This window comes from Mandrillus leucophaeus, unplaced genomic scaffold (assembly GCF_000951045.1).
Source record: "Mandrillus leucophaeus isolate KB7577 unplaced genomic scaffold, Mleu.le_1.0 Scaffold1336, whole genome shotgun sequence".
NCBI lineage: Eukaryota > Metazoa > Chordata > Mammalia > Primates > Cercopithecidae > Mandrillus > Mandrillus leucophaeus.
This window is the reverse complement of record NW_012101295.1, coordinates 20,364-34,819: the sequence shown is the minus strand read 5'-3', so window position 1 is coordinate 34,819 and position 14,456 is coordinate 20,364. Positions and strand designations below refer to the sequence as shown.

The window sequence follows — 14,456 nt, the reverse complement described above, 5'->3', positions numbered from 1 at the left end:
AATGTCTTTTAGATTCTATAAGAAATGTCACTTTTGAAACCTTCCCTGTGCTTTTGTTATCTGTCTATACAGATATGCACTGTCCTGCCTGATATCATACAAAACAAACTGAGCTTTAAGCGCAAATTCATGCTTCCTAAAAGCCCCTGGTTTTTCATTTCTTTGAGTTGGTTTTCAATATATTTTTCATTATAACATATTGCCATTCAAATCACTACAATGATGAGAAGGCAGATTTATAGCTCTCTCTCTTCTTGCTTTATCGCTAGTAAATTTATAGCAGCTGAGTAGCCTATCTTTCAGTAATTGCTAAAGTAGGGTGAGATGAATGCAGTTGTTGAGATACTTGTGCACATTTGATTATTCAGAGCACTCAGAGATTAAATCCTCTAGTATTTCAATTAGCCTTCTGATTGCCTTTGTAAACTGATCTCATAGCTAGGTAGGCAAGTTCACCCCTCCTTTCTGACTTCACGTTAGTGCAACATCCATTTGAACAGCATTCTCTTTAATTTCCAATGCCTAATGTGAATGTCCCATTTGTCCTATAATATTTGGATCCTAATTTGTGAGATCTCTTTGTCATATATTTGCTTGAAAAAATTTTCCTTAAAAGAAATATCCATCTACTCCTTTCACTCTAAGTCACTTATATCCAGGGATCAGTCTCTACTTGTCATTCCAAATACACTTAGCACAACTACTGGAAGACTGGCAAAAGGGGCTTCTGAACCATACTAATTTAGTGTTTCATTACATGGAAATTTAGTGTTTCCTCACCCCAATCTTGAAATGACCAGGACGTAGAACAACCAATGTCATTTTCTTTTGACTTTACCGTGGTACTCGTAGAACTAGTTCATTTGTTTATGCCAAAAAAGGCCCATTTGCCTGCAGAAAAACCTATAGTTACAAAATTAGACTTGCAATCTTTTTTTTCTCTTTCTACCATCATTCAGGCAGAGCATTACTATGCTTCCTTTAAAATGTTTCAACAGACTGCTAGTGAGCATCAGATATGATTTCCCAAAATATTCCAAAAGTCATTGTAATATGCTGGAATTGATCACTAAAATCTTGAAAACAGAGACAAATACAAATAGCCAAGTAGATGCGGGGCAAAGAGGAGACCGACAAGTAGAGTGATATACTGTCTACCCCCATGCTCCCCTCTGTCTTTCTTATATCAGGAAAAACTAGTATAGTCACTGTAGTTTGTTTTATCTCTTGGTATAACTCAATTTTATAATCCTCAGTGTCGTAACTATCGTTGATTAAGCCACTGCTATATGTTAAGCAGAAATATTAATAGCCTGGCATATATGTATTTATAGAATAACCCAAAACAATTCTAGATATTAATTATTATTTTAATTCCCCCTTTTACAGATGGTTGAATAAAACTTACAGAGGTTATATGATGTTAGGAAAATCTAAGTTTATTCTGTATTAGTCTGTTACTCTTCCTCAATGTCCTTGTCATAGACTTCAGCCCTAACTTAGCTAATCATGACAAAAGCAAAGTATTGATAGAAGACTATTGACTGAAAATCCAAAATTATTTTTAAGTAGCAAAAATTATACTGAGTTGATAATATCACCCTGAATTCTATCCATCTCACTTCCTTGGACTCTTCCTCCATTAGATGTACTCTCTTCTTTTGCATCAACATTTTTACCAGCTCTGTCCAATTTGTATTAAAGTTACTCTTCTTCTTATCTCAAAAAATAATAAATAAGGCACTTTAGATGCCTCCCTAGGTATATTTCTTTCTCCTCCCTTACAGCTAAGGTTCTTGCAAGAATACCATATACTCCAGCTCCTCACACTTATTAACTCCTCAACCCTTTGCAGTCTGGCTTTTGATGGTACCATATGACTATCAACAAAGGCACGCCAACAGTATCCTTCTTGCTAAGTCTAATAAACATTTTTCAGTTCTTACCAGGTTTTCCTTAAAACACTTGATACTGATAAGTATTCCTTTCTTCTTGAACCAATTTACTTAGCATCTGTATTATTATTTTCTACTTTTTGTCTTTCTATGATTCCTGTCTTCTTGTTCTATTTCATGTTGTCCTCTTCCTTTACCTATCTCTTAAATTTGTTTACAGAGTTTTTTCCTTGCTCTTCATTTCCACGGTACTACATTTTCTCAACTGTTTTCATCAATGCTTACGCTTTCAATCTCCAAATCTCTACCTCCAACCAAGATCTCTCCTTCAGCATCAGGCTTTTTATCCAACTGCCTATAGGACTCTGTTCTCCCCCAGTATCTTGTCCCATAAGAAATTTAAAATCAACACAGCCAAAATATTGTTCCTATAACCTTCTCTATGGTTTTTGAGTTTATGAATACTATCATCATTTACCCATTGCCCCACGATGAAAATTTAGTGACTCTTTTTATTTCTCCTTCTCTTTTTCCATATGCACCAAATAAAATTCCAAATCTCATCAATTCTAACTCTGCAGCATCTCTCAATCTCCCACCCACATTCTTCTACATTCTTGGTATTTAGTTTCAGGCAATCTTTCACCTGAATTACAGCCTGTCCATTGGTCTCCCACCTCCAGTCTGCCAACAGTGCCTCACATCCAATCCCATCTCCATACTGAGGTCAAATCAACCTTTTTAAAACGCAAAAATGATTAATACTCTTCTCTAATAGTTCCCATTGCTTCCAAATTAAAGTACTTTTTTTAAAAAAACAAAATACAGATATTTTGGACCTTGATTTCTTCTCCAAGTAGTGACTTGCTGTCATCACTTGTTGTGCCTCCTACTTGGGTTCTCCTGAGCTACTTGCAGTTTTCCAAACACATGAAACTTGCTCTTATCTCAAAGCCTTTGCATGTAATGACTCCACCCGCTTGCCCTATTTCTCATCAGGCTTGCCTTGGCTGAATAGTTCATCAGGCTTTAGGGTTCAAGTTAGAAGACATCTCCTCCTCTGAGAATTCTTCCCTAGCATTCAAACTTCTCTGTTGTCCAATAACATTCTATGTGCACCCAATAATTAGCACTTATTAAACTCTACTGCCATTTTTTATTGTCTACTTTTCCCAGCAGACTGTAAGCCCTTCAACGGCAGAAATGATGTAAAGTTAAATAAATGTGAAGGGTGGCTAATAAAAACTTCAATGTAACATTGCATCTTGGCAAGAATCCTTTCCTCTAACCAAGGTTTCAAGATTTTGTATACCTTCTGCATAATCTAGTAGGCTACAAATGAAATACTTCATAAGTTATATAACATTCTTTTTTCATTACCAGATTGATGCTGAATTGAAGAATATCCTGTAGTCCTGAAGCATGTATATTAACTTTGGTAAGTATATTTTTTAAATGCACGACCAAAGAATCCAGCATTGTATGATGTATTTTAAATACCAAAGAATTGGAAGGAGACTTTAATAAATTTATTCTTATCTGCTCAAACTCATTTTACAGATGAGAATATTAAGCACTGAGAAAAGTTAAAGAGCTTACATTTTCACAAGAGCAAACAGTCAACTTCTGATATATTTAAGACTAGAATCCAAGTTTATTGGTCCCCTGCCTTGTGCTTCATCCATCATAATCTCACGTGTAACATAATGACAGCATAAAGAACATTTAAAGGATTCTGCCCATCTCTACTAAAAAATACAGAAAAACTAGCCGGGTGAGGTGGCGGGCACTTGTAGTCCCAGCTACACGGGAGGCTGAGGCAGGAGAATGGCATAAACCCAGGAGGCAGAGCTTGCAGTGAGCTGAGATCCGGCCACTGCACTCCAGCCTGTGCGACAGACTGAGACGCTGTCTCAAAAAAAAAAAAAAAAAAAAAAAAAAAAAAAAAAAGAGATTCTGATGCACTTCAATAGGAAGAACTCTGAGTTTAAAGATAGGGTTCATCAAGTCTTAAAATGACACAGCAAGGACCTTAGGAGGGAAGGGACATTCTTATTCAAATTAAAACATTACTGTTGAAATAGTGTTACTTGCTTTTTTTCAGTTACTATATTTTCACCTATTAAAAAATGCCAGATGTAGATACTAAGAACATAAAAGAGTTTATTCCTACATAAGTTCACATCTTAAACTGAAGTTGACCTGAACTCTGCACATTTCAACAAAAATATTTTCTCTCCAGATCCAATTGTATTTATGCTAAAGATATTATGCCTGAGACTTTTGATGCAAACTTATTTGGATCTCAGTTCTTAGCTGAACTGAGGCTTTTTAATAATGTCAATTTTTATTTTGCTGACTTACTGACAACCCTGCCCAAAATCATGTGGAAACAAAAGCCTTCCAATCCATTGACTAACAACATTAAATCATTTCGCCATATTCAGCTTTTCAACTATTAATTATTTAAGTCTTCTGAAGCAGTAAAAAAGAAAATTAACACTCTGAGAACCAGTGCAAGGGGAATGGTCAAGAAAACTCGTTTTTGAAATCACCCAACCTGGATTAGAATCCCCACTCTATCTGTGAATTTGAGCAAGTTATCTAACCTGTCTAAAGATGAGTTTCCTTTCATGAAAAATGAAATTTTCAATATCTCCCTCGCAGTGTTGTTATAATGATTGAGATGGTGTATATAAAATATCTAAAAAGTAGTAAAAATGAATATTAGCAGTAATACTAGCAAAGTTGTTGCACTGATGCTCCTACTACTACTGATATGAATCTAAACTAAAAAGCTTTCCTGCCCATATATTTTTGTGCTTTGGTATACAAATATCATGTCCTAAAGATAAAGTAAGTTCTCTAAATTTTCCAAGGGATAAAAATCAAAATGCAAGTTACTTGAAGTATAAATATTCTAGAGTTAAAATAATTTCTGATCTCTGTTGCTGCTAAATTATTACATCTTCCCACCATTTGAATGAACCTACTTTCTCTTTATCTCAATCTACATGTAATAATCTCCAAAGAGTTAAAATCACAATATGCAACAGTGACCTCATCTCTCATCCTTCAAGATTTATTAAGCTTTGATTAAAAGTCAGGGTTATTTGGAAAGTTATATAACTTTGATTTTGAATATGTTTTTCACTGGACTATGTTATTATTCAGAACTCAGAGTGCATTTCCTTAGTGTTGTATGTTTTCAGGCTTTGGGAAAACTAATTAAAATAGAAGATATCGTAAGATAAGTAAGGAGGAAGTAATAATTTGATGGATTTCAAGAGATTTCTTTTCAGAACAAATTTCAGAAGTATGTTTAATGCTAACTAAATCAAGAGATAAACTCAATTTGTCAGTGACAAATTAATGAAGATTCTAATATACTGATTCTTCTGGTTCATGGTCATTATCTTCATCTGATAAGATGAAGAAATGAAATTTCTTATTCCTCCTGTGTTAGTCTACATTTTTCTCTGGCCTTTAATTAATCCTTTGATTTCTGTACTACTCAATTGTTTGGCTACCCAAATACATTTTGATCATCAGGATGGATTATTCACATATTCACATATTCCTTCCTAAAATTATTCACATATTCCTTCCATGGATTTTGGTAACATGCATTGACTGTTTTGAGCTCAATTTTATCCACTGCTTGTTTATCACCATTGCATTCTGCAATGATGAAGGCCTACCAAGGTTCAATTATTTCAGGAATAGTTACATGGCTTTGAAAATGCAAATTATAGCTTGTTCACAAGGTTATAGGTCTGAGATACTTGATATCCAGAAATAATGGGACCACAACTTTACTACTTATCTTAGGTTTCCAGAACACAACCAACTCATTGCAGTTCCTGGGTTCCAGGGGCAATTTTGTAGCTGTATTGGACAACTGTGAAGTCATTCAACTATCAGCAGCATTACCCCCAAAATGACACAATCCTAGTCATGAGCTGCTCTAAATCCATGTCTTAACGTAATGACTTCAGAGTAAGTGCTGAGTACTTTCCCTCAGATAGATCAGTCTTTTCATCATATATTCATCATGATTTCAGAGTAAGTGCTGAGTACTTTCCCTCATATAGATCAGTATTTTCATCATATATTAAACTATTCAAGTAGAAAATATCCATTTTCTTCAATGATTTTTCCCTTTTCTATAACAGGTGATCCGCATAAGTGGCACATTGTTTAGAGTGAAGCAGTTCCTAAAACCATTAAGCCAACTTCGGTTGACCATGTGTTTGATTTCCATTTAAGCCTACCCATCTCTAGTTAGGGATTTGAATCACTCATAGAAATTGAAGCCTTTTGTCTCAAGGTATTCCGATCCCTAGTAATACCTCTGATTCATGTCTTCCTGTCAACAGTTTCACACAGTTTCACTCTCAATTAGAGTCTTATTGAAAACTTCAATTCTTATCTTGACAGTTACTGGTCTCCTTGATCAATCTTTTTCTTCAAGCCTTCAAGCTCCAAATTGATTGTGGCCACACTTGCATGCACTTTTGGAGACAGAATCTCTGTCTCTCTTTCCCCCCACTCCCGCCCCCGAGACGGAGTCTCACTCTGTTGCCCAGTTTGGAGTGCAGTGGCATGATCTCAGCTCACTGCAAGCTACCCCTCCTGGGTTCACGTCATTCTCCTGCCTCAGTCTCCCGAGTAGCTGGGACTATAGGCACCCGCCACCACACCCGGCTAATTTTTTCTATTTTTAATAGAGACGGAGTTTCACTGCGTTAGCCAGTATGGTCTTGATCTCCTGACCTCATGATTCGCCCACCTTGGCCTCCCAAAGTGCTGGGATTACATGCGTGAGCCACCATGCCCGGCAAATCTCTGTCTCTTAATAAATCTCACAAAGCCTGGTATTTTTTGTTATTAGCTTTGGAAGCAAGTAGTAGTCCCTCTGGGTTGCCAAAAACATAAATGAGTTGGTACACAATGTAGAATCAGATTGGGTGAAAATATTTTAGATACCAGAATCACACCCAGCACAGAGAGTTGCTCACACGATGAGAAAAACATAGGAACTGAGGCTGTGAGTGAACAGATTTGTGTCTCTCATTGCATCCTCACTCCAAAGCATAAACTCATTGAAGACAATGAAACATGGAATTTTTTATACTGTGCAGATAGAACTATGACATAACTATATTATATTGTCTTGGAAGAGGGAAAAAATTAAGGGAGACTATTTGGCCCTAATACAAAGTAGAAGACGATTTGATAAAAATTCACGCTCAGTGTTTTGCTAAAATTAAAACTACTGAACTATTGTCTCAATTCCATGATTAGGGGACTCATTATGCCACTGGTTAACAGCTTTGCCCTGGCCATAATTGTTATTACCATACAGCAGAAAGTTGCATTCATCACCAGTTAAAAATGTAATTAAAAAACACTGCACAGGCCAGGCGCGGTGACTCACGCCTGTAATCCCAGCACTTTGGGAGGCTGAGGAGGGTGGATCACAAGGGCAGGAGTTCGAGACCAGCCTGGCCAATGTGGTGAAACCCTGTCTCTACTAAAAATACAAAACTAAGCCAGGCGGGTGCTGGTGCCTGTGGTCCCAGCTACTCGGGAGGCTGAGGCAGGAGAATAGCGTGAACCTGGGAGGCAGAGCTTGCAGTGAGCTGAGATCATGCCACTGCACTCCAGCCTGGGCAACAGAGCAAGACTCTGTCTCAAAAAAAAAAAAAAAAAAGAAAAGAAAAAAAAGAAACACTGCACAGTATGCAATGTGCCCTGGTGTATAACATATAAAACCATCACTATTGGTATTGGGACTGTCTTACATTTTTTTCTTATTCTGGACCTATGAGATGGGCCATAGTGGATATATGGGTCATCCTAGACAGAGTCATTTTTGGCATAAATATTAAAATAGCATGAGGTTATATGCGTCTGTTGAGCAGTATTATGGTTGTTGCCCATTAGCTCTGTTTTTCTAACATAAAATTCATTTCATCATTCTCATAGACCTAGAGTTGGAGCCACCCAGGGGAATGACCTCTGATGACCTAACCTAAGCAAAACCACTGAGCTTCTGGGAAGACAAGTAGGATACTTTCTACTTTTTCTAGCTACAATGTCTTCATACAATGATAAGTATGATGATTTGCTATCAAAATAAATTGAAATATAATGCAAACCATAAATATGACTGAGAATTATGTGGCTCTGCACAATGTTGATCTTCAGAACTATTCCTCTGTCTTTCACAAAAATGCTGCAGTAGGCAGTGTCATAAGGCCTGTTTTTGTCTAGATCTCTGCTGTTTCCTTCTAAAAGATTCAACATTAAGCATGCACTTTACAATTCCCAATACACTAAACTCCATTCCCTGATTGATTCTCAGGCTTAGTAGGCACCATTAAGAAAAAGGTAGACTGGGCACAGAGACTCACGCCTGTAATCCCAGCACTTTGGAAGGCCAAGGTGGGCAGATCACAAGATCAGGAGTTCGAGAGCAGCCTGGCCAATATGGTGAAATCCTGTCTCTACTAAAATTACAAAAATTATCTGGATGTGGTGGCATGTGCCTGTAGTCCTCCCAGCTACTCGGGAGGCTGAGGCAGGATAATTGCTTGAACCTGGGAGGTGGAGTTTATAGTGAGGGAGATGACGCTACTGCACTCCAGCCTAGGCAATAGAGCAAGACTCTGTCTGAAAAAAAGAAAAGAAAAAGTTACACAGTCTTCCACCATAAAGCCTAGAATGTCTCACTTTTTAGAAACTAACAGCCGAAAACCAACAATAGTAACAAAAATACTCCTGAAACTACCTTCTTGCTTCCAGCTACAAGTCGCTTGGAATTAATTAAGTAGTATCTGTCTTGCAAAAAGAAAATCTTTATAGTTTGAACAAGTTTACTTTTACAAAAAACTGAGAGAAATTTATAGAGACAAAGTTCTAAAAACATGATTTTTCTGCTTAATTCAATATGTCACATATAAAAATATATACAACATTCTATGTGCCCTCTTTGCCCAGGGAAAATGAAAGTGTTCTCTCTATTCTGCTTTCAAGGGAAGTTCATATTTTCAGAATAAATACCTCTTGGAAACCACTAAAAACCATGCAGCCTTCTCTATGTAGACTTAATTGCATCAGGGAATTTGAATTCACCTCATGTTAGATGTAGAGTTATACAATAGATGAAGCAATTTTATGGCATATATAATTTGAGTCCAATTAACTAACATACCTGTCACTCCTCAAAATTCTAAGTCCCATGAAGGAGGATTTCATTAAGTGAGCCAAGGTCAAGTGACCATGCCTGTAGCTGCCAGGAACTGGGAAATAAAATGCCTGCCCCTTGCAGCTTCTACGTAGAAGGTGCAGCCCTACCTTTCACAAAGATTTCAAAATGAGAAATAAACCTCAAACAGAAGTTCTTTGGATGACAGAAAGTCAAAAAGCAACAAACTATCTGCTAATATTTAGGTAGCATTTTACGTTTTTAAAAAAATTCTCTTTCGAATATGACCTTACTGAAGCTTCAAACAACTCTGAGAAGTAGGTATCATTGCACTGGTAAGACACAAGGAGACTGAGACTCCAAAAATGTGAATCAGTGGCTCTAGGTCACAGAGTTAGCAAAGAACAAAACAAGGCCTTAGTTTTCAATCGCAGTATTCCATGGAAGGCAAATGGACATACCCGATGAATGTGTTCCCTGATCAAATTAGTTTTACCATCAGTATAGTATATCTCTTCTTTGAAGAGTCACAGAGTACTGTATATAATTCAGTGCCTCCAGATTTATTTGCTAACCCCTTTTCCTTTGACTATTTCCCAGAATTATTCTCTATAAAATTAATTTTGGAAAATTCTTTTCTTATTTGAGAAGTTACATTTATAAATCATTCATTAACTGCTGCAAACTGGTCCATTTTGGTAAAGTATTTTCATGCTTGACATGATAGAACTGGGTGTTTTTTTTATCACAAAGTAGTCAATAAATATACAATTCACTGAAGTAGGGTTTTCATAGTTCCTATGGATATATTTTCCAGCACATTCTAAACACATTTCACAATTTTTTCTTATATTAAGAATCGCTGACAGAAATATTGTAATTTTAGTAAAAGAGTTTTAATGTTAGATCTTATATGCATAATGATGTCATTTGTTCCATTTCCTAGGAAGCAGAGCTCTGTTGATAATATATTGCCAAATTTTATGCCTGCTTCCTAAGTGCTGCTCAGCATTAAACAGATGCTTTTGAATTTCCATCTACTGTCAACCATAGCTGATCTCACTAGCTAATTTCTCTTATATAAGAAGTCCTCAATTTTTTACACCTTACATATCACCTTCATGCAAACACCTGGGTCCTCACCATGATTGAAAACAAACAAACACACATGCTGTAATTTTGTATTAGTCCATTTTCACACTGCTGAACAAGACATACCCAAGATGGGGCAAATTACAAAGGAAAGAGGTTTAATGGAGAACTCAGTTCCATGTGGATGGGGAGCCTCACAATCATGGCAGAAGGCAAACAGGAGCAACTCACATCTTATGTGGATGGCAGCAGGCAAAGAGAGCTTATGCAGGAAAATTGTCCTGTATAATAACCATCACATCTCATGAGAAAGAGAGCTTGTGCAGGAAAATTCTCCTGTATAATAACCATCACATCTCGTGAGATATACCCACTATCATGAGAACAGCACAGGAAAGACTTGCCCCTAAGATTCAATTACCTCCCACCAGGTCCCTCCTACAACATGTGGGAATTCAAGATGAGATTTGGGTGGAGACACAGAGCTGAACCAGATCATTCCACCCCTGGGCTCTCCCAAAACTCATGTCCTCACATTTCAAAATTGACCATGCCTTCCCAACAGTTCCCCAAATGTTAACTCATTTTAGCATTAACTCAAAAGTCCACAGTCCAAATTCTCATTCAAGACAAGGCAAGTCTCTTCTGCCTGTGAGCCTTTAAAATCAAAAGCAAGTTAGTTACTTTAGTTACTTCCTAGAAACAATGCAGGTAAGGCATTGAATAAATACAGCCATTCCAAATGGGAGACATTGGCCAAACAAACAGACTGCAGTAATCCAAAATCCAATGGGGCAGCCAAATCTTAAAGCTCCAAAATGATCTCCTTTGACTCCATGTCTCACATCCAGGTCACGCTGATACAAGAGGTGGTTTCCCATGGTCTTGAGCAGCTTCGGCCCTGTGGCTTGGCAGGGTGTGGCCTCCCTCTTGACTGCTTTCATAGGCTGGTGTTCAGTGTCTGTGGCTTTTCCAGGCACATGGTGCAAGCTATCTATGGATCTAGCATTCTGGGGTCTGGTGAACCATGGCCCTCTTCTCACAGCTCCACCAGGCAGTGCCCCAGTAGGGACTCAGTGTGGGGCCTCCAACTCCACATTACCCTTCCACGCTGCCCTAGCAAAGGTTCTCCATGAGGGTCCTGCCCCTGCATCAAACTTTCGCCTTGGCATCCAGGTGTTTCCATTCATCTTCTGAAATCTAGGCAGAGGTTTCCAAATCTCAATTTTTGTTGTCAGTGTACCTACAGGCTCAACACCATGTGGAAGCTGCCAAGGCTTGGGGCTTCCACCCTCTGAAGCAACATCCTGAGCTGTACCTTGGCCCCTTTCAGTCATGAAAAGAGTGGCTAGGATGAGTGGCTAGAGTGACTGGGATGCCACTCTAGCATCCCAGAGTGGCTGGAGTGGCTGGGATGCAGGTCACCAAGTCCCTAGACTGAACACACAGCATGTGGAGCCTCGGCCTGGCCCACAAAACCATTTTCTCCTAGGCCCTTGGACCTGTGATGGGAGAGGCTGCCGTGAAGAACTCTAAAGTGCCCTGGAGACATTTTCCCCATTGTCTTGGAGAGATTAACATTTAGCTCCTCATTACTTATGCAAATTTTATGCAGTCAGCTTCAATTTCTCCTCAGAAAAATGGGCTTTTCTTTTCTATCACATTGTCAGGCTGCAAATTGCCTGAACTTTTATGCTTTCTTCCCTTATAAAACTGAATGCCTTTAGCAGCACCCAAGTCACCTCTTGAATGCTTTGCTGCTTAGAAATTTCTTCCTCCAGATACCCTAAATCATCTCTCTCAAGTTCAAAGTTTCACAAATCTCTAGGGCAGGGGCAAAATGCCACCAGTCTCTTGCTGAAACATAACAAGTCATCTTTGCTCCAGTTCCCAACAAGTTCCTCATCTCCGTCTGAGACCTCCTCAGCCTGGACCCTATTGTCCATATGGCTGTCAGGCTTCTGGTCAAAGCCATTCAATAAGTCTCTAGGAAGTTTCAAACTTTCCCACATTTTCCTGTCTTCTGAGCCCTCCAAACTGTTTCAACCCCTGCCTGTTACCCAGTTCCAAACTTGCTTCCACATTTTCGAGTACCTTTTCAGCAGTGCCCCACTCTGCTGGTACCAATTTACTGGATTCATCTGTTTCCATGCTGCTGATCAATACATACCCAAGACTGGGCAACTTACAAAGGAAAGAGGTTTAATGGAGAATTCACATTCCATGTGGCTGGGAAAGTCTCACAATAATGACAGAAGGAAACGAGGAGCAAGTCACATCTTACGTGGATGGTGGCAGGCAAAGAGAGCTTCTGTGGGAAAATTCTCCCTTATAATAAACTTCAGATATCATGAGACTTACTCAGTATCATGAGAACAGCATGGGAAAGACCTGGCCTCATGATTCAATTACCTCTCACTGGGTCCCTCCCACAACACATGGGAAGTCAAGATGAGATGTGGGTGGGGACACAGCCAAACCATATCAAATTTGTTTCTAAGAATGATGTTTACAAGTTCTATCAGTTAGGATTCTCCAAGGAAACAGAAACAACAGGAGATTGATAAAGAGATTTATTTTAAGAAATTGCTTATGCAGTTGTGAAGCTGGCAAGTCTGAAATAGTCTAGAAACACAGGCAGAATTTCTTTCTCTTTTTTTTTTTTTTAGATGGAATCTTGCTCTGTCACCTGGGCTGGAGTGCAGTGGCATGATCTCAGCTCACTACAGCCTCTGCCTCCCAGGTTCAAGATATTCCTCTGCCTCAGCCTCCCAAGTAGCTGAGACTACAGGTGTGCACCACCACACCCAGCTAATTTTTTTGCTTTTTTTTTTTTTTTTTTTTTTTTTTTTTTTTTTTTTTTGAGAGGGAGTCTCGCTCTGTGGCCCAGGCTGGAGTGCAGTGGCCGGATCTCAGCTTACTGCAAGCTCCGCCTCCCGGGTTTATGCCATTCTCCTGTCTCAGCCTCCCAAGTAGCTGGGACTACAGGCACCCACCACCTCGCCCGGCTAGTTTTTCGTATTTTTTAGTAGAGACAGGGTTTCACCATATTGGCCAGACTGATCTTGAACTCCTGACCTTGTGATCCACCCACCTCGGCCTCCCAAAGTGCTGGGATTATAGGCATGAGCCACCGCACCCGGCCCACCGGCAGGATTTCTATGTTACAATGCTGAGGTTGAATTCTTCTTTTCTGGAAAAACCTGATTTTGCTCTTAAAGCTTTCAACTGGATGACATTCACTCACATTATCACGTTATCAATGGTTAAGTCCTTTACTTAAAGTCAACTTATGGTAAATGTTAATCACGTGTGCAAAATCTCTTTCCAGCAATGTCTAGGCTAATGTTTCACCAAACAAATGATTATCATAGCCTAGACAAATTGGCACATAAAATTTAACTGTCACACAAACCTTCTCTTGTCATCTATAAGGTCTAAAGTCTTTCAAGTTGCAGTGACTTCCTGTGTTTCTCTGGATTCCGAGGTCATCCCACAGGTGATTCTTAAATATCACCTGGGAATCATCACTTTAAATGGTCTGCATGGGATTAGTGTATTAATACCTCACCTGGAAATTCTAAAGAAACAAAGCTTTTTATGATGATTTTAATTTGAAAACATAATAAGTGAAACGCCTTTCTAATGTGTAATTTCATTCAAAAGCAATAGACCCTAAAGAAGCAAGAATTTGATCAGCTTTAGAGTTTACCCAATTTCCATTTGGAGATAAATAGCTCAAACAGGAAGGCTTAGAAGGTTGTTTTTACATCTCTGGTCTCCCTTTTCTGCACTTCTCCCCAACACAGAGGTCTCACCCTCCCCCAACCTATAAATGTGATTCCCAACCCTAGCTGCATCTTAGAATTATATGGAGAGTTTTGGAAAAAATACCAGTGCCCAGGCACCCCCTCAGAGATTCAGATTTAAGCAATCTTGAGTGAAACCTGCCCTGCAACCATCCTGCCGATCACTGCTTTAGAAACTTGGTGCCTTCACCCAAATTTGAAAGAGAAAAGCATTTTAGATTAACTGATTAAAGATGTTGGCTACATAACTAATGAAACTGTAGCAAGCAAAAATTTCTATCACTGTATTATCTCAGTCTGGCACTGCATTTTGAGTATTTTTGTCCTTAATTATAAAATAAACTCTTATCTCCCACTAAACAAATCCCAGTCATGGATAATCAGGTCAAAAAGTTGTCTTTCCCAGAGGCTATTTATCCTTGCCCATTTCTTCTAGGATCTGAAATA

The 14,456-nt window shown here is 38.7% G+C and overlaps 1 protein-coding gene across 3 annotated transcripts in view; it reads left to right on the top strand.

Annotated features, from left to right (window-relative positions):
• GC (group-specific component (vitamin D binding protein)) overlaps positions 1 to 8,065 on the top strand; it is a 68,480-nt gene extending 60,415 nt beyond the window's left edge. For all 3 annotated transcript variants that reach the window (XM_011973048.1, XM_011973047.1, XM_011973046.1), the window contains 2 exons: positions 3,279 to 3,333; positions 7,887 to 8,065. In XM_011973048.1, the coding sequence (XP_011828438.1) occupies positions 3,279 to 3,308 (30 nt within the window). In that variant the 3' untranslated portion in view covers positions 3,309 to 3,333; positions 7,887 to 8,065. The remainder of the gene's footprint in view (positions 1 to 3,278; positions 3,334 to 7,886) is intronic.
• The last annotated feature ends 6,391 nt before the right edge of the window (positions 8,066 to 14,456 follow it).